The sequence below is a fragment of the Molothrus aeneus genome, chromosome 16 (genome assembly GCF_037042795.1).
Source record: "Molothrus aeneus isolate 106 chromosome 16, BPBGC_Maene_1.0, whole genome shotgun sequence".
In the NCBI taxonomy this organism is placed as follows: Eukaryota; Metazoa; Chordata; class Aves; order Passeriformes; family Icteridae; genus Molothrus; species Molothrus aeneus.
Window position 1 is genome coordinate 1,129,905 of NC_089661.1, and position 20,154 is coordinate 1,150,058.

A 20,154-nucleotide genomic window follows, 5' to 3' on the forward strand; every position below is an offset into this window, starting at 1 on the left:
CTGAACCGAGGTTATTCCAGGGTGGAGCAGCCCCCCAGGCACAGGCTGTTACCCACAGGCAGAGTGTCCAGCAGAGCCTCTCCAGGGCCCAGCTCTGGGGGTGTGTGGGAGCATTACACAAGGTGAGGCCTGGAGTGACAGAGCTGCTCCACAGCAGCTCCACAGCACGTTCCTGCCACACAGCAGGGCCATACAACCTCACCAGCTTCTCCACAGGCTCTCCCTCACACCAAAGTGGGCACTCTGACCTCCTGGGACTCATTTTCTGGCAGAACCATATTCCACAGGACAACAGTGGAACACCCCCCACACCATGTTCAGGTTCACTGCTCCCTCTCACCACACCCCACATTCTGCACCTTTTGGTTTAAGAACTGCTTATGGTGGGGATGGTCATGAAACATCACCCACAGCAACTGAGGCCAGTGACCAAGCCTCATATAGGCAACCCAGGACACTGCTCCAAGAGCAGAATACAGAGCCAGGACACATTGGAAATGTGGATTAAAATGTCTTATTTTATGGTTTTGTTGTTTTGGGTTTTTTTACAAGCCTCACCAGCCTGTGAGTGAAAAGGCAGAATTCACCTATCAGAATTGGCTGTTTGTGGGCAAAAGCTGATAGAGGAGGACTTGTTGCTTCACTTCTAGTCAAACGAGGTAGACGGGCATAGAAACCACAGGTGGCCAGGAGCTGCTGAAAGCATGTTCAGAGCAAACAGGTTTAACCAAGTGTACTAATCCAACACCAAACCCACTCCCAGGCACAAGGCAGCTGCTGGGGCCAGCACCCAGGTTATGCATGCACCCACAGATGCAGGTTTAAGATCCTCTAATTTCAGAAGCACTTTAAAAACAGGCAGAAACATCTGTAAGAAGATACCACAGGTGCATTATCTTCCACCCCAGCTTAGAGGAGTAGTTACTGTCTCTGTCATCTGTAAGTGATACTAAAATTGTTCAGAAAAAATGTGGTATGAGGCACAACATAACAGATGTTGCAAATGTGACATCAACATAACAGATGAAAAACGAGAATTCAAGCTATTCAAATAGCAACTGATGAAGTCACCCAACCTTAAAAAGTGTGTACAGCAGCACATTAACAGCAGCAATTTAACTAGTCAGCTCAGAGCTGTGAGCCACGGGAAAAATCCCTTCCAAACAACACATGAGCTCATCCTTTTGAGTCATGCATTCAACTACCTACTCTTTAAAGAGAGAAACAAATTATCATCACCAACAACAGGGGTCAACCAAACATAGGTGGATTCATCCCAGGTCTGTGCCTTTCAGCATCACAGTTTACTTCACAGTATCACTACTCTGTTTTGAGCAGGATGATAGAAGTTCCCCAACAGCATCACAGCAGAACAGCCCAGTTCTGCCTGTAGAGCTGGGACTGAAGGTCAGCAAGCAGGTGATTTTACCTCTGTGATCCTGTCCTGCACCCTAGCTGAGCTTTGGGAACAGGATCAAGAGGTCCCGGTTGCCACCCGGCATGAAGGAGAGCAGCACCACACCCGCCCCTGCTCCTGCCTCCGTCCCCTCCTGCCCACGGCAGCTCACACACAGCCCACCCTCGCTGCACCCCTCGCTGCAGGCAACAAGAGCTCCCCGTTATTTCGGTGTGTGCAGATGAGCGGGAGCTGCTGGGGGCAGGAGGGGAGCCCCAGCACAGCCCCGGGGAGCTGCTCTGAGAGAAACCCAACGAGCTGCCAAGCACCTCGTACAGACACGTGTTGAAACTGAGAGAGAACAAACGCCTTTCAATTATCTGCAGTTACCCAGATTTGTACATTTTCTCCTGAAAAACATACTCCATCTTCCATCCACAGACACCTCATTTCAGCTGAGAGGGATTTCCATTTAGCCTGGAAGCCTCTCACAGGAAGTCTGCTCACATCAGTTCCCAGGCATCTTCATCTCCAGCTGAGAGGGCTTGGAGGTGGGGATCTCCGACAAATAATTGCTTGTTTGGTTTTGTAACCAGCCAAAAGGAAAACATTGATTTGGAGACCTCTAAGAAGGCCGGATTTGCTGATTTCACTTGTTCACTGCTTGCTGCAAGCCCAGCACCGTTTCAGCAGCTACATGGTCCTCACACAGAGGAACTTTGTTCTGGGCACACTTAAGGGGGACAATTGTATCAGAAAATGGCATTTGAAGCCAGGAGCAAATCTGTTTCTAAAGCTCCAACAATTTCAGCAGACACCCGGGAAATCCCAGAAACAGTCCAAAGTCAGTCCAGAATCAGGAATGTGAAGTGGATTTGTGCTTTAGAAGAAAATCAAGAATGATTTTATGCACAGAAGCGACAACAAACAAAAGAGTTTCTTCATGCCTTGCAATCCAGATCTCCATAAAAACTACACAGCTGCACGCAGAAACAAAGGCAGCCTGTGAGGGAAATCAGAGGGCACCATAACAGTCTGCATTGTTGCTGGATGACCGTACAAACATCAAGATATGCTGGGAGACAAAAAAATCCCCAACACTCAAGAAAATCCAAGCATTTGTCCAAAATACTTTGAATATCCTATCCCTCCATAGTTCCACTCCTGTGGACACTGCGCAGGGAAATGCTGCCCTGCAGCATCAGACCCTCGTGGCAGCCCCACACCGTGCCTGGGCAGCCTGCACGGTGCATGCCAGCCTCAGGTGCACACCTGCTCAGGGATCCTGCTCAGGCTGCCTCTGATCCCTGGCATCCCCAGCCACACCCCACCGGCATCTCCAGGTTTTGCCAGCAACAAAACAGCATTTCCAGACCCATGCTCCACACCCAAACACCCAGAGAGAGCTGCAGCCCTCAAGCTGGGTGTAGACAGGTTAAGCAGACACTTGCAGAGTTCTCAGAACAGCTACAGAGATTCCAGTCCCCAGGAATTTCTCTGGCTCCCAAGTTTGGTCTTGCTGCACCAACCACAGCCAGGAAAGGGCTGCTGCATGTTGGAAGCACCAGGATAGCTGCTAACATTGGTTTCACCTTTCCATGACAACAAATCTCCAGGGACCTGACTTACAGTGCATGGCAGGTGTGCTCAGTTGTCCCTCCTTGTCCTTGAGGGATGGACTGGCCCTGTTGGCACAGCAAGCACCTCACTACACACCTGTACAAACTCTGCTGCCTCACAGCAGCTCTCACCAGCCTGAAACCAGGTATTCCAAGCCCAAATTGGAGCCTCCCAGGTCCCCTCCTGACCTACAGGACAAAGATCTCACTCCAGCTACCCTGGCAGCCACTCTGGAGCCCTTTTGCTACCACCAGGGAAAAGCCAGCATTTGACATTTAAAAAAATAGAAGAAAGTATTGAATTTCAGCCTTTTAATACAGATGAGTCCTACAAGAACACAAATGTGTCTCACCCACAGAGGTGTTCCACAGCAAACACATTTGCTGGCAGGGTGAGCAGCACAGGTAAGATCTACCCTGCAGAGTTTCATCTCTTTGTGCCACAGCACAGACCTGCAGTTTCCTGGATGGATTTTACCACTAAGTTACTCAGGCAGCTTGACAATGTAAGAAAAACAACAACTCTTGGGACAAGAGAGGATTTAAGATTAAATAAGTGATGGGCAAAATGGGGTGAGGGGGTGGGTTGCTGCATTTTCTTTGTTCATTGCTTCTTTTTTTATGCATCTAGTTCTGTCTCCAGACCACTTGGCCTCCACTCCAGAACCATGGGCAAAAGGCCTGTTACAGGTACTGCTACAGCTGGTACCAAAGGAAACAAGGCAGGGTAATTTCTGTGTCCAGGACTGAGCAGGGAGCAGGGCCAATCACCTGCACAGAGAGGCAAATGGTACAGTAAAACCTCCAAATGGTACCAGGAACCCAGCAGCCTGGCTGGAAACAAGTTAAAATCCCTAAAAGAAAAAGAAATTGTTTTGAACTCTGCATTTTTTTTAAAAGGTTACCCCAAGGATGCTCAGAACCTTCTGTTAAACTGCCATTTAATTACAGCCTTTCAGTGTGCCCTTTCTGCCTGTCTCCTCCTTAACCACTGATGGTTTAAGCAGCAAATATTATGTTTGAATTGCACAAAGACTTTTGTCCCAATTCAATACCCAATCCTGCACAGAACATGCAGGACATTAAGAATTTCAGGTGTTATATTTATAGGAGAACAGGTGTCAAAGTTTTAAAATGATCTAACAATATCTGGAATGGGCCGATGGAAATGAAACAAAGATGAAGCAGAAAAGAGGAAGAAAATCTAAAAAGCTGTGGCTACGTAAAAATACTTTCAGCAAATAGAAGCTCTATAGGAACAAACAATCTCCAAGCTATGTTGCAACCTCACTATTTACTACAACTTTTGCAGAAGCAAACAGACTCTTTGATGGAGGTTTCTTGCCTTGAGCCACCACCCTCTGTGCCCCAGGGTAATTTTCTTTCAGGTGAGTCTCACCTTACAGCAAAGCCTTTAGCAAAACAAAGCTGAAGGTTTTCACATAGGAGCTTCCTTCCTCCTCCAGTGCCTGCAATCACACAGGAATTGATATGACATAATGCTCCTCTGGAGCTCGAGCTGGGGTGCCAGGGGACAGTGAGGGGCAAAGGGAAAGAAATCCAGATTTTAACCAGCAGGGTTATAAAAGCACAGCTCAAAGCCTCAGCTCAGAGCATAGCTATTCTCAAGTGCAATGGAAAGATGCTCTGCTGTTCGGAGAGATCGAGGCTGCAGAGGAAAACATGCCAGGGAACAGCTGGAAACAAAAGCTGAAGGAGAAGGAGGAGGAGGAGACTAACTTCCGTGGTCTTTCCTATGCAGCTTAAATACTGAACCAACCAAAAACCTCCACACCAGGAGAGGTGCAGACAATTTTGGTGTGGAATCTAGAGAGAGCAAAACCTGTCTGCTTTTTACAAACAAAAAACACAGTGAAACTTTTAATCCCAGTTATTAGAAGAACATTCCACCCATTTCAGCTTTGTACTGCTCAGCTCACATCACCTTTGTGCACTCAGGGCTCTGGAACACGTTAACAGCCATAAAAGCACAGCTTTTATAGAGGGATTAGAGGTGGTGAGAACTCTGCAGTGCAACCCAGAACTTTGCAGAGTAGGTCCCCAGCTTTCTAAAATCTCAACAAAAACACAACCCTCCTCAGAGGTTCTGCACACATAACAACCTACACTGTTGTGCACATCTAATCCAGACTAGAGAGAGACACCAAACCTGCCAGACACTCAGTTTGGGGGGTGGGTTTTGGCTTGATGGGGATTTTTTTGTTTGTTGGCTTTGTTTTGGAATTTAAGTTTAAATTGCAGCTGGTTAGTCCCACAACAAGCAGAGCTGGAGGTTCAGCACTGTATCTTTGGAACTATTTTTCACACAAAGGTTATGTAGTGAACAATGGAGAAATAAGAGATGCTGGAGCTGTTTCTGAGTTGCCTGCTCTGATGAGATCAGCTCTGCATCTCTGATGACAGGGAAGTGAACATCCCTGAAGGACACTGATGCAAGTGCTGGCAGACAGCAGGAATTGCTGCAACAACCACTCTGCAAGCCATCCAAACAGGTTTCCAGCAGCACGACCAGCACAGTCCAGCTCAAACATTTCCTGCACATCAGTTGTGCAGCCACTACAGGAACGTGATGGCTGGGCTGCACTTGGAACACTTTGCCTCAATCCTCCTTGCACCAGAGTGCTAAAGCCTCAAACTGAAACATTATTCCAAGCATTATTCCAAAGAATACAGTCCTGCCAGAAAACAAAGAGCAGTTTCCATGGGTGTGCACAGCTGAAGCAGTGGGGCAGCCAGCCCGTGTCTACCATGGCCAGGGACAGTGCTGCTCCAGCAGAGCAGGACACGCCGGGGGGGAGTGGGCCAGGTGAGGAGGAGGAGGCAGCAAAGCAGCACCTGAACCAAGGCTTCCCTCCCTGCTGAAGCCAGAGAGAGCCCTGAGAGTGCAGCAGCACCAGGATGAGCACTCAGCTGCCGTCAGACACCTGGGCTCAACACCTGTAGCTCTCATGCCTATGCCCAGGTGCCACTACATGAGTGCTGGCCCTGTCTGAGGTTTTACTGCACACAGGGTCACCCAGCAATTCCTGTCTGCTCAGGAGGGTCAGCCAGTATGAAGAGAGGTCCTGTGCTTACACAAGTTCAAGTTTAGAGCAGAGATGCTCAGCTACACACTTTTTAAGGCTGTGAAAAGTAAACCAGTGTAGCTGGACCTGTATCCAAACACAGCAGCACCGTGGAGGCTGCAGATCAGAAGTGAGAAACCATCTCCATGGTCAGTCTTGGAAACTCAGCAGGCAAGGAGCAGAAGCACTGGGAAACATCCCTTCACATGCCCTCCATGGCAGCAAGGAGGATGACACAAAGTGTCTCTTCACCCTCTGCCTGTGCAGGCTGCCGTAGGACAAGTTATCTCCTGCTTGGCATGGAACTACCAGGGGAGGTTCTGGTTGCACACGGGTGCCTGAGGGGTCACAGGACATATCAGGAGAGGAACTGCTGTAAAGGAAGACTTGAAAGAAACATCTTAGAGATCTCCAGATTCAGACAGTTGCACAAAAACAACCAGAGGGAAAAGACATCCAAAGCTGTGGATCACTCAAATAAACAACCTGGTAATTAACAGCAGCCCCCAGGCAAACAGTGGCAGCTGGGAGAGACCGACCACCTCCAAGGGCTGGGCAGTGTCTTCAGCTGCCTCTCCCATTCCTCCTGGCCAGGAAAAGGGCAGGAAGCTGCACTGCCCCAGCCCTTGCTCCTGGCAGGGAACCCCAGCCCTAGTGGGCTTGCTGCTGCTGCTGCCCAGGAGCTGAATTCCTGCACTTCTGCTTTTGGGGGAGAGTTCTTGGAAAAGATCCAGTTTTCACCTGAACCATAAAACCTGTCAGCAGCACTTCAGGTGCCTTTTCCCTGACATTGCCTTGGGCCTGGATAGCAGTGGGATACAGAGCACCAAAGGATGGTGCCTGAATAAAGGTACTAAAACCCAGCCAAGGCACAAGGTTGAAAGGAGGTGCTGGGACTCGGTGCATCAGGGCTGGTGTCAGCACCAACTCTGTGCAGGGCAGGGCTCTCATTTCAGCTTTTGTGTGCTCATTGCAAGATCAGAGTGAGGACACTGGCTGCATCCTCATCACTTTCTTAATACAAGCTGAGGACAGGGAAAATAAAAATAAAAATCCACCCCCTTTCCAGTCAAAGCCATCTGCTCCAAAACACGCTCTACTCTCTCCCTAACACACATTTCTGCTTTCCTGTGGGAACAGCAGCAGGTGAGGGGGAAGGCAGCGGCAGAAAAAGCCCTCCATCATGTGAGGAGGGAGCCCATCACCCTCAGGTCTGTGTGGTGAGCCCAGCCCTGGCCCTGTTCTGGGGCACCAGAGCCCTGTCTCCCTCTCGCCTGCTGAGCACAGAGAGCTGCCCTGACTCAGCCAGGGCTCAGCTCAGGGCTGCTGCTCCTGCAAGCCAACAAACCTGCTGGGTGAGCTCATTCCAGCACATGAATAACCAGCTATTTGAGAGTGGATGTGTGACACGGTGGTGACAAAGCCACCACGGGTCCCTCAGGTGAGGAGCAGCCTCGTGCCCCTAATGCATGGCACGCACACAGCCCCTGCTTCACGTGCAGCTCCACCACATCCATGTCCCAAACCACCCCGGGACCAACACATTTCTGTCCTGCTTCAGTGCTGGGGGATGGATGAGGACAGCTGTTTAAAGACCAAAGTGATCTGTGCAGGGGACTCACCCACAAGTAAAGCACAGTTTCACTCGAGTCTGGTGTAACCCCGAGGCTCATGGCACTGAGCAGCCCCTCCCTGCACCTGGGGAGAAGGAGCCAGCGCTGACAGCACAGAGAGCATTCAGGGAAAATGCAGGATTTTGGGTTCCCAGGTGAGATCCTCCAGCTGTCCACAGCAGCAGTGAGGCTCTAAGAACAGCATCCTGCCTCCACAACTACAGATTTGGGAAAAGGAGGGTGAAAGCTTGGAAGATGGACAACGTTGGAAGCCCAGAAGAGCATTAATGTTCTCCCTGTCCAAACAATAGTAGGAAGGCTTAATTCAGGGTCTTTTGTGGATGGCCAAGAAAAGGCAAAAGCTAAGTCCAAATCAATTACAATATCCAGCCACAGGACAAAAACAACACTCCCTGCTCTTCACAGGGAGCATGCTTGGCTGATGCTCCTGGAGACTGATATACTCCATAGCTTAGCACAAACCTAGTAAGGAACACACAAGTGACAACTGGACGTCAGTCTCCTCCTCAAAATGCCACCTTTTTATCACTAGAAGTTCCAAAACTAGCAGCCCTGCAGGCTCTCCAGGACACCACTCACTGTCCTCACAGCTTGGTGCAGCAATGGTCAGGGCATTGCTCACATCTCCTGCACCAGGAGTAACAACCACCTCGGCTCCCACAGAGGAGCTTTATTTTGCCAGCAATTTAAAGAAAGGACATTGCTGAGGCCTTGCTATGCACCACAGGAACTGCAGGGGCTAATATAAGATGTGCCTGATTTAGACTGAGGTGCCAAGCTCCAAGGCTGTGCTGAGAAGTGACACTGCTGTTCAGGGATCCTGAAAAAGGATGGACAGAAGCACCTATGGTGCTGTATGACAGACACAGCTCCCACTGCATCCCAGGCTCTCAGATACTGGACACAGGCAGGCAGAGGCTGCTTACAGCACCTAAAATCCAACAGAAAAAAGGCTTTTCATCTCTCAGCTGTGTGCTGATCCAACACCCAGATGCCCACGGAGCAGAGAGGAATCCCTCAATCCCTTTTCTAATAGGCTGGGTAAGAGCAGCTAAAATACAGAGCTACATTTACAGAGCTTCACTTCTGAGGGTGTGCCTTCCCTGAGCTGGAAGGACAATCCATTCCACGCTGCATCACAAAACCTGGCTGCTTACAACTGTTTCCACAAAACAGAGTAAAAGCATCAGACCCCAACCAGACAGAGAGGCAAATGCTCTCTTTCCCCTTCCTGCCAAGGTCAGGGACCTGAGCTCCACACGAGATGTCCCCACCACAAGAGCAGCTCAAAGCACACACAAGTTGTACTTTCTGCACTGACCTAAATAGTGATAGATGACACAACACTTATTTTAAAATTGGGATGCGGGGTCTGGGAGGGGATGAGGACAAGGACAACGTGCTTACGAGCAGATTTACAAAGAGAACCTCCACATAACATTCTGGCATTGCTGTTTTGGGATGGCATTAGTACGTGCCAAAGAGGACGCCAGGCTCGAGCTGTTCCCAAAATCCAAGAGCTCAGGGGTGGTCTCTGTCAGGGAAGGGGAGCAGCATGCCCTGTCAGCACGTCCCAGCTGTGCCAGAGGCACAGGGAGTTCCACTGCAAGGCTGTCAGCAGCATCAGCAGGATCAAATTCACTTGGATATCAAAGCCACTCCAGCTGATTATCCTAAAGGTGCGTCGCCTCCCAGAATCAACAGAAGCAGAGACTGTCAGAGCATACATTACTGTGAAACAACAGTATGTGACCTAATTCTCTAATTAGGAATGGGCTCAATTGCCCACAGAGGACAAGGGAAGGTTCTGAAATTATTCACTGAGATTCCTTCTTCCAATAAAAAGATGCTGGTATTTAGTTGCTACAAAACAGTGGGTTCTGAGACAAAAGGTCTACAGCCATAGCCAAAATCCCTGTTCTTTGGGTCTCATGCCTATACCAAAGACCCCACTTAACTCACTCCTTATTCCTACCCTGTCTGCTTCAAACCCACTTCAATCAGAAGACAATTCCAGCTGGAACACTTCACTTAAAACAGCCACCCCGTTACACTCTACATAGTAAACACCAACCCCACGGAGCAGTTCCACAGCTCCCAGGTGAGGCAGGTTCTCCAGAAACACAAACTCTCTTCAGGGAAGCTCTGAAGCGCCCAGCACCTCCTCAAAGGCAAACCACACCAGCCCAGCCAGACACCCGAGGAGATGAACGATAGCAAAGCCTTCTCCTTCCTGAAGAGCTGCTCCCATTTCACAGGCAGCTCCACTTCTGAGTCATCACCTCCCCGTAAATCTCCGTGGAGCAGGTGTGCATTTGCATCAGCTCCTGGGGAGCTGGTGGAGGCTCCAAGGACCGAGTGTGGTCAGAGCCACACCAAATTTGGCCCGTGCAGAGCACCAAGGAGCTCCCGATTCCCTCCTGTTCCTGATACAGGCAAAACTCGGCACTACCTGCTCCTGCCCTGGGCTAGAGCGATGATGCAGGGTCTGAGCTCTTGGGGATGTTATTGTGCACGGAGGAGGGGGAAGGATGACAGATTGACACCCACAGCAGGACCCGCACCCCGCCAGGCCGCGCTACACCGTAACTGCAGGAAATGCACAGCGCTACTCCTTGGCTCTTAATTACGGTCTTGTGATACCGTAGTTAATGGTCTGTCATGGGCTCCATTAGGAATCTCGACGCTGGCAGGAGGTGGATCAGCCAACCCGGCCGCTCCCGGTACAGCCACCGAGCCAGAGCGGCTCCAGTTCTTTTGTTACAGCCCCTGCTTCCTCTGGGAACGGCTCGGTCCTTGTGGCAGCCGGGGAGAGGGAGGGAGGGCAGCCCTACCCTGCGAGCGGGACCGCTTGGGAAGGGTCCGGCTGCGCATCCAGGGATTAATTACATCAGACACCAGCCCCTCTGCCCACATTCTCCTCCAGATTTGGGGCATTTCAAGGAGCTGAGGAGGCCTCTGAGCTGCCTGCCACGCGCCGCGCTCCCAGTTAATGAAAAAAAAAAACAAAGGAAAAAGCAAAACAACCCCTCCCTGCCCGCCAGCTCGGCGCTGGGGTGACGGCCCTCGGGGGTCCCCGCGGGATGAGGGTGACAGCAATGGCGGGGGGAGGTGACAGCGGCAGGGCTGTGACAGCGATGGGGGTCCTGCGGCCCGGTTCCCCCCAGCCCCCCTTACCGTTGCTGTAGGCGTAGGGGGACTCGGAGGCGCCGTCCTGCAGGCTCTCCAGGATCTCCCCCTTCCCCACGTCGCTGTCGCCCACCAGCAGGAACTTGAGCAGGTAATCGTAGCTCTTCACCGGGCTGCCCTGGGTGCCCATCCTGCCTCTCATCGGCGGGGCGGCCCGGCCCGCATCCTCCGCCCGCCAGCCTCGGGCTGCGGCCTCTGCCCCGCCGCCGCTCACCGCCGGCCGCGCATCTTCCGCCGGGGCCGCGCTGGGACCTGCGGCGGAGGAGGAGGAGGAGGAGAAGGCGGAGGAAGGGCCCGGCCCGGCCCGGCCCCGCAGCGCCCCCGCCGCTGACACGGCTCCGCTCCGCTCCGCCCTCCCACTCGCACAAAGCGCCGCCGCCCCACCGGGCCCCGAGCCCGCTCCGCCCCGCCGGGCCGCAGCACCGCGCCAGGTCAGCCCCAGTTCCAGTCCCGCCACCCACCTCAGCCGGGCAGGGCCGCCCCCGCCTCACGGACCCGTCGCGTCCGCCCGAGCCCAGGCGGCGCCTCGGCCCCGCTCTCGCCGCTCCCATAGGCTAAATCGCGCGTCAATCATAAATGGCCCCGCCTCCTCCACATAGTCGCCGCTTCCATAGGCTTAGACACACGTCAATCAGAAGCGCCCCGCCTCGACGCTCCCCTGAGAGCTCAAGGGGCAGGGCCAGCGGACGGCTGGGCGGTTGAGGACTACAGCTCCCGGCGTGCTTTGCGGGAAGCGGAGCATGATGGGATAGCGAGTCGGGCGGGGTAGTGCTCGACGCGGGAGGGATTGGGGAACCGGGATTGGGGAGCGGGACTGGCGGAACCGGGATTGGGAACAGGGATTGGAGAACCGGGACTGGGGGAACAGGGATTGGGGGAACCGGGATTGGGAGAACCGGGACTGGGGGGATTGGGAACAGGGACTGGGAGAACTGGGACTGGGGGGAGCGGGATTGAGGAACGGGACTGGGGAACCGGGACTGCGGAACCGGGATTGGGGGAACCGGGATTGGGGAACCGAGACTGGGGGAGCGGGATTGCAGAACTGTGATTGGGGAACCGGGACTGGGGAACATCCGTGTGTGTGGGGCACCCAGGTGTCATCCAGGACAGGGGAGCATCCAATGTGAGCTGAGCATCCACATGGGAGGGGCTCGTAGACGAGGGCACATCCAGATGTGTGGGGCATCCAAGAAGAGGCGGCACCCAGGATTTGGGGACATCCAGGTGTGAGAGATGTCCAGGTGGGTGGGTACGTGGGAGGGAGGGAGGGCATACAGGTGTCCTCCTCCAGATATGGGGTGGGCACCCACAATTTGGGGGATCCAGGTGGGTGATCATCCATTTTATGGCAGGTAGCGGGTTCTTGGGGTGGGAGGTGTGTGCACCCCGTTGTCAGTGGGGCAGGGGGCAGCCATGGTGACACGCAGCATGTCCCCAGGGAATGGGGCTGTGGGTGCCAGGCTGAGCCTGTACCAGGCACTCCTGGATGTTCTCCACTGGAATCCCTTGGCATTGGCCTGACATCCCTGAGGAACCACTCCCAAATCCAATCCCAGGGGCTTCCCAATGGGAAGGTGTGGAGGATCCTCTCCCTGCCACCATTGCTGACAAATCCCCGTGCTGAACAAAGCATCCAGAGCTGGGCATTTCAGCATCCATGTTCCCAGCCTGCTGCTCCCAGGGAATGCCATGCCCATGACCCAAGGAGGTGCCCTGAGCCTGCAAGGATCCTGCAGCTCCTCGGGGAGCTCTGCTGGCTGCTCATGCCAGAGGGTCATGGATGGAGGTCGCCTGGATGGAGAGGGAGAAGGAATGGATTGAAGGGGGATGTTTTTATAGAACCACAGAATGGTTTGTGTTGGAGGGGACCTCAGAGACCACCCAGTGCCACCCCTGCCATGTCCAGGGACACCTTCCACTGTCCCAGGCTGCTCCAAGCCCCATCCAGCCTGGCCTTGGGCACTGCCAGGGATCCAGGGGCAGCCCCAGCTGCTCTGGGCACCCTGTGCCTGCCCACCCTCACAGGGAACAATTCCTTCCCAATATCCCACCCTGCTAGGGAACAATTCCTAATTCCCAATATCCCATCCAGCCCTGCCCTCTGGCAGTGGCAGCCATTCCCTGTGTCCTGTCCCTCCATGCCTTGTCCCCAGTCCCTCTCCAGCTCTCCTGGAGCCCCTTTAGGCCCTGGCAGGAGCTCTGAGGTGTCCCTGGAGCCTTCTCCTCTCCAGGTGAGCACCCCCAGCTCTCCCAGCCTGGCTCCAGAGCAGAGGGGCTCCAGCCCTTGGGGCATCTCTGTGGCCTCGCTGGGCTCTCTCCAGAGCTGTTCCCTCTCACAGGGAGGGGGGGCTGCCCCCTCTTTGGGGGTCTCTGTCTGGCTCCCTCTCCTCTCCCACAGCCTGAGGGCTCAGCTCCTGTGCTGCCCTGGAGCTCTGGATCCCTTTGGGGGCCTGTTCTGGTGAGGGGTTTGTGTCCTGTGGGCCAAGGGGACCCTCACCCTCAGCTGCTCTGTTTTGGTTTCTCCATTGGCAGGGGCAAAACCCAGCCCCCACTCTGTGCCCTCCCCCAGCTGCCACGGCTGCTGCCAAGCACAGTGAGAGCAGTGACAGAGCCAACCCAAAGAGCAGCTAAAGCCAACCCAAAGAGCAGATGTCCCCCTGCAGCCACTGCCGTCCCTGGCCACTGCATTGCCAGGGTAAAGGGGCTTGGAAGGTAAAGCCTGTGCAGAAACATCCACCCAGGGCACAGCCTGGTGAGCAGGGCAGGGGAAGGGGAGAGGGAGGACATGGGGATGTTTCTTTTCTCCAGGAGGAGAGAAAAACTCATTTCTGTCCAACAGTCCAATGGATCCAAAGCAGTGCAAGTGGACAGGAGAGGATGAGCAGCAATCTCCTGTATTTTATCTCTCTTTTCTCAGCCTCTGGGTCTCACTCCTGCCGCTCCACAGGGCAGCCAAAGCCCTCACTCATTCCAGGGATTTCTCTTGTCTTTGGTGGGATGGTGGAAACCAACCAGAGCCCAGACAGGTGGGAATTGTGGCAAGAGGTGGGAGGCAGAGGGAGAGGGGCCATCCTGGCAGAGGCTCCTGGCAGAGGGGTGAGCTTGGCAGGGGCTTGCTGCAATGTGGGGAGTTTGTCACAGCCGTGCATTCAGCTGGGAGGGGGAAAAGGAGAAAGGGGTGGAATTCAAGGGAGTGAGTGCTCTGGTGTGAGGAGGGAAGGAGTGGCCAGAAGGATCCACCACTCTCAGGCCCAGCTTGGGCTGCTGCTTGGATTGTGCTGTGCTGCAGAGGATTGTCCCCTGTCCTGCCCCTCACACTGAACACACCCCATGGGCAGGGCAGGCCCGTGGGACACCAAGGATTCCCCCTCTGAATCACCCAGGGCTGGAAGAGCATCACTTCAACCATCTCCCAGGCCTGAGGTGGCATTCATTGGATCCTCCTTGCACAAGCTTTGTGGTTTGGCCTTGGCAGAACAATTATAGCTGGACAAATGCTGAAATACCCCTGTGTGTGAGAGCAGAGGTTTGGGAGCTGCCCAGCCAGGCCCTGGGGTGGGCATGAACAGCTTGCCTGGATCAGCTGAGCCTGCAGCAGCCTGTCCCTGTGCTGCTCACAGCCACATTGTGCTCAGCAGCAAGTCAAACAGAGATAAGGGCTGGGTGTTCCTCCCAACATCTTTATTTTGGAGTAATCAAAATCCATTTAAGTTCTGATCAAAAGGTTGAATTAACCAATAAAATCTATCAGTAGAACAAAGCTCTCCATTCCTAAACTTGCACACAAGCACTGGAATGTGCAGCATCCCTCAGCCCTGCTGCAAGTGGCACTGCTGGCACTGTCACTGTCCTGCTGTGCCACTGCTCTGCCCTGCACCCCTGCCTGCAGAGCTCTGATGAGCCTGAAGCCAGCGTGGTTCCTGAGCCAGGGCTCATTCCTGGACTGCTGCACAGGACTGTGTGTTCTGTGTGTTGTGGACATTGCTGTGTGTGTTTCACATCACCAGGCTGCATTTCACATCACCAGGCTGCGTTTCACATCAGGGCTGCAGGGGGAAGGAAGTCACCTTCAGCTGGGGCAGGTGGTGACATTTAAAACAAACTGTGTCACTGCTGTGGGAGCACTTTGCTCCTGCTGAACGCCTGGTGGCTCACGTGAGGGAAGGAGAAATGCACAGTGGCTTTTAACTCCTTGCCAAACCTCACTCACAAACACTCACACACTTTTAATGAAACTCTCAATGAGTCAGTGCTCTTTTATAATACTTTACTCAAAACCAGAAAACACTGGGAGGAGGATTGATTACAAGAACTGTGAAGTTCTCACGAACTTCCCCAGTGCCAGATGTTAAATAACAGTGGATGGCAGAGGAGCTGCTGCCTGTCCCTGCTCCGAGCTGGGCCTGGGTTCTGCAGCTTCCCCCAAACACCTCCACTGCTCCCAGCCCCAGTACCTGCCTGGGAATGCAGGGGAGTGTTCTGTCACCTGCAGCACTCATCGGTGCAGGAACACTCCTCATATTTAGCTTGTTGAGATGGTAAATGGGGAGTCTGAGCTTTCCTGGTTTGAGGTTCAGCCGTGGATAAGGGCTGGAGCCAAAGGTGACAGATTCTTGCAGCAACCCCTAATGCAAAATGGTGAGCTAGAGACAAAGGTGGTGGGCACTCTGTTCTCATCCAAGGAAGGCAGATCAGCTGCCCACATGGGGCTTGGATTGCTCTGAACATGTTTATCCTGCACCCAAAACTCCCAATCCAGCTGGGAAGCCCTGTGGCCTCCTGTCATGTGGGAGATCAGCTGAGATCCAGACCCATCCCCTGTGTGTGCACAGCACGCTCCCCCTGCACAGCTCCAGGGCTCCACACTCTAGGCTGCTCCCTGACCCTGCAGACCTGGACACTGCCAGGTTTGGGGTGCTGCTCCCACTGTGAGCTCAGCACAGGCAGGAGTGTGGCTGGAGAAAGAGCTTTCTGCTACCAAGTCCAGAAAAGGACCAAAGAGCAGGTAAGGGATCTGAGTCAATGCACAGGCACTCCCCTAACCAATGCTTTATCCCCCACAAGGCAAAGGGGCTGCCAGCAGTGCCTGAAGAGGGGGAACAGGAGCAGAGATGCCACAGGACTGCCAATGTTCACATTCACTGAGGCAATCTGAGTTATGGCGTCACCGTGCTCTGCACAACACAAGAGTCATGAACTGAAACACATCAAACCCTGCCTGAGAGAGGGAACACCCTTTCACTGTGGGGGTCATCAGCCACTGGCACAGGTTGCTGGAGCTGCCATCCTTGGAGATAGCCCAAAGCCATCTGGACACGGTCCTGGGTGACCAGCCTTGGGTAGCCCTGCATGAGCAGGGGCTGGAGCAGATGATCACAACCTCCAGCAGCTCCCTGGGATGGTGTGACCAGCAGGTCTGAGCATAAGGGCTAAATCACTGAGGGACAGAGTTAAGCAAGAAGATGGTGTTGGAGCAGCAGGAAGAGGCAGCACAGGGCAGAAGGAAAGCAGCTCATTCTCTGCAGGGTGAAATGCAGATTTTCCTTACACTACTGGAAGTCAATGTATGGGTTGTGTATTTGTGCAAGAGTCTTTGTGTGGGCCTGAACAGGGCACACAGTCCAGCTGCAGCATCAGGGAAAACTCCCAAACCCATAACCAGAGCTTTCAGGGCAGTAATTACTGAGGTTTCCTTTCAGCATCGTCACATGCTGTCCTGGTTAGGGGAAGAAAGTATTTCTCCAAGGCAGAATTTCTCTCTAGGATAGAGTTTTTCACACAGTGAATCACATTTTCCTTCGCAAACCCCCTGCCTAAGTAAAGAGGGAGTTTGTGGCAGCACTGGGAACCAAAAGGTGGGAGAAATAATAATAAGGAAATGCAGTATTAAAGAAAGTCTGTAAGATTAGAGTCTTTGACTGATGGCTGGCAAAGCCTGCTTGATGCCTGCTATAAGGGGTGCGTGGTAGGAATGGGAGATCTGGAATTTTTAACTACTTCTCATCTAAGAGCTGCTCTGGATAATATGGATCTGAGGACAAATCAGAGCCAGAGCCTTAGCAGCAGCCTCTTCCCTGAGGAAATGCCAGCACTGGGCCAGTCTGTGCTGCTGTGGAAGATGAGGCTGATCCTAACTTCTAATTAGAGAGATGACATAAGGTCAGGTGCTCTTGAGCAGGATGTCTGCTACACTGCTGCAATGTCTCTGCACACAGTCGGAAAGGGTGGGGGAAGACTCTTTCAGCAGGGACTGAAAAGGAAGAGGAGAGACGTGGCAAACATCCAGCAGGAGCAACTGAGATGCTCAGATACCATTGCAGGCAAGGAGAACACCCAGTGCAAGGAGCAGAGAGGCAGCTCAGGCACCAGCTCTGGGTGACACAGGAGAACTGCAAGCACAAGGAGCTGCCACTGCCCAGCTGGGCTGCTCAAGGTTCTCTGTTGCAGAAGACTCAGGATCTCAGGTTTGAGGAGGAGCTTTTTCTTGGTTTGGTATTTCCCCAGCCCAGAGTCAGTATCAGCCTCTAGTAAACAAACCCAACACTGGAACATCTGATACATCTGGCAGGTTCCCAGTAGGAAGGTCACAGTTGCTGGGTTTTGTGGCTCTGTGCTGTCACTGGGGCTATCATGGCATTTGAACCTAAGGACCTTGATTAGGACCGGCATGAACTGTCCGGTCCCACAGACAGATTTTAAAAGCCAGGCTATTAGAAACATTACTTTCACAAGACCAAAAATAACAAAGTTTCTCACAGCAGTCAGCAAACTGAACTGTGGAGGCGTGGGAAGAACCAGGGGATATCATTTAGGAGCTCCACAGGAAAGATGAGAGGGAGGTGAGGTGTAAACCTGCTCTGCTCAGTGCCAGGTGAGGATGGGGCTCATGACTCTGACTTAGCTGAAGTGAAAATGTTATTTACACCATTCATCCACTGAGTGCATCACAGCCTGCAGTTATTCACACCTGGAGTGCAGAGAATTCCTCAGGTAGTGATCATTCCAAGACAAGAAGATGCTGCACGGGAGTTTTAAGCACAGATCATCAAAGAACAGCTTGTTCTCTGCAGCTTCTGCAGGCAGGGATGTCCCAGCCAGAGCCTGTAATGGCAGATGGTGAGGGGGGCTTTGCCACACTGTGGCTTTCCCAATGATTTGCCCTGGCTCAGGGTGACAGGGCATCATGTAGTGTCCATGCAGTCCTGCCTCCCTCACATGGCCCTAAGAAACCTCAAAGGCCTTGGAGCTTTGCCTGCTAAGGGATGTCTGGACCATGCCCCTGCCTGCAGAGCTTCCTTTTCTCCTGCTCAGGCTATGCCTGTAGAGGCACTGACTGCACCATGAGGGGCTTTTAGCAGCTCCAGACAACCCAAACACATCTGGCCAGGGATGTCCTAAAGCAGGGGGGGCATAACCCTTCTCTCCTGTGACAGCTGCCAGCACATGGATGAGACCCAGGGCTGGGGTAGGAAACTCTGACCCTCAGGCTGGGAGTGCTGACTGAAGGCTCCTAAAGCCCCAGGGCACCTTGCCCTGCCAATGCCCACTGGAGTACAGAGGCAGCCATCCAGAGAAGGGCTGGGCACTGCAGCCACTGCACCTTCTCTTCTTCCTCCTCCATCCTTGGTTCCTTGGCCAGCCAGGGGAAAAGGGGCAGGATCCAGCAGAGCCCTCACCTGCCCGTGCAAAAAGCAGGGTACAGTGACACTGACTCCTTGTCTGAGCTGGGGCAGAGGAATGAGCAGAGCTGGAGGAAGTGTATTTTGGGTAAGGACTGTATTTAAATTTGACACAACCACTGCATGCCCAGTGGGACATGCTCCAGTGCACAGGCACCCTTTCCAAGAGAGAGAATAGGAGACACATCAAAATGAGACCAGAACATGGAAAGCCAAGCACTCAGCACTTTGGAAATGTATCCAAAGCAAACTACTCTCCCAAGAGAAATCACAGAATCATGATAAAACAGTCTGTGCTTCTGGGCCTCCAGCCTCACTCTTCCAACACCTCTGATGCTGCAGTGAAGGTGAGTGCAAGCCCTCCTCAAAAGAAATTAATAAATATCCCATGAACTCAGACACCCAGCTGTCCAGTTTTCAGTGTAGAACTCCACGAGCTGATTCTCCACGTGGTTTTGATCAGCTGGCTTGAGGGCTGAAGCATAAAAGGTCCAAAACATGCTCTGGATGAAGGCACCACAGCACTGTGGCTCTGAACCACCTGAGTGGCTGATTTGCTATGGCCCTGTGAGCTGACATGGAAGGAGAAATTCATCCCCAGACCATTTGGGAGCTGCTCCCTCCATGACAGTGCTGGTTTCATGAGGCACTGATGGGTTTCACCTTTTGCTTCCAAAATAATCATTAGCATAATATACAAACACAGTGTAGGGGAAGAGAAAGTTGAAAAATAATGTTTAAAAATACTTGCCTTTAAAAATTCAGCCCTTCCTATGTTACCAAAATCTGTTTAAAGGGATGGAGCAGTTGCTGGCTCTGAGCAGCCTTTGGTCCCAAAGCATTAGGAGTCGTTAGGTTTTTCAGGTCAAGTTCCTAAGTTCTTCCACTGTCTTTAGTTCTGTTTGTCTCCTTTGTGTTTCCAAGGGTAGATGAGCTCTCCAAGGAAGAGTTTCTTGCAGAGAGATGCCCAGGAGTCCCTGGGATAGCAACTGTAGGTGGGCAGTCTGTAGGTCTGGACCACACCTCCATAGGAGAGGGGGTTGATCTGTGTGGAGAAAGAGGGACAGCAGCAAGGGCAGCATCAGTCCTGCTCCTCACACAGCACAGAACCCCTGAGAATCATTCCCAAGCAGAGGGGCAGACAAGAACCAGCATGAGAGCTGGGGGAATGAGAGGGGAGTGTGGTACTCACCAGAGTGGAGGGGACAGTGGCTGGAGAGACAGCAGACAGCAACACAATCACCAAGTCATGGAATTTTTTAGTTTGGAAAAGACCTTTAAGATCATTGAGTCCAACCCTTAATCCAGCACTGCCAAAGCCACCACTAGCCCATGTCCCCAAATGCCACATCCACACTGCTTGTGAACATCTCAGGGATGGTGATTCCACCACTGCCCTGGGCAGCTGTGCCATTGTCTCACCACCCTTCCCATGAAGAAATGTTTTCTAATATCTAATTTAAATCTACATCTAGTACTGCACTGGGGATGCACTGGGACTCCAGGAACTCCTCTGGAATTTGGCTGTACCTGTTATGAGCCCTCAGC

At 52.9% G+C, this 20,154-nt stretch overlaps 2 protein-coding genes across 4 annotated transcripts in view; both read right to left on the bottom strand.

Annotated features, from left to right (window-relative positions):
* RAB40C (RAB40C, member RAS oncogene family) overlaps window positions 1-11,399 on the bottom strand; it is a 37,017-nt gene extending 25,618 nt beyond the window's left edge. Inside the window, exons 1-2 of one of the 2 annotated variants that reach the window (XM_066560950.1) lie at window positions 11,386-11,399; window positions 10,913-11,176 (exon numbers count right to left, since the gene is read on the bottom strand). In XM_066560950.1, the coding sequence (XP_066417047.1) occupies window positions 10,913-11,066 (154 nt within the window). In that variant the 5' untranslated portion in view covers window positions 11,067-11,176; window positions 11,386-11,399. Of the gene's footprint in view, window positions 1-10,912; window positions 11,193-11,385 lie in introns of those variants that run through there. The other variant, XM_066560948.1, reaches the window with a different exon arrangement.
* A 3,781-nt stretch (window positions 11,400-15,180) lies between these two features.
* PIGQ (phosphatidylinositol glycan anchor biosynthesis class Q) overlaps window positions 15,181-20,154 on the bottom strand; it is a 37,509-nt gene continuing 32,535 nt past the window's right edge. For both annotated transcript variants that reach the window (XM_066560824.1, XM_066560823.1), the window contains exon 11: window positions 15,181-19,651. In XM_066560824.1, the coding sequence (XP_066416921.1) occupies window positions 19,499-19,651 (153 nt within the window). In that variant the 3' untranslated portion in view covers window positions 15,181-19,498. The remainder of the gene's footprint in view (window positions 19,652-20,154) is intronic.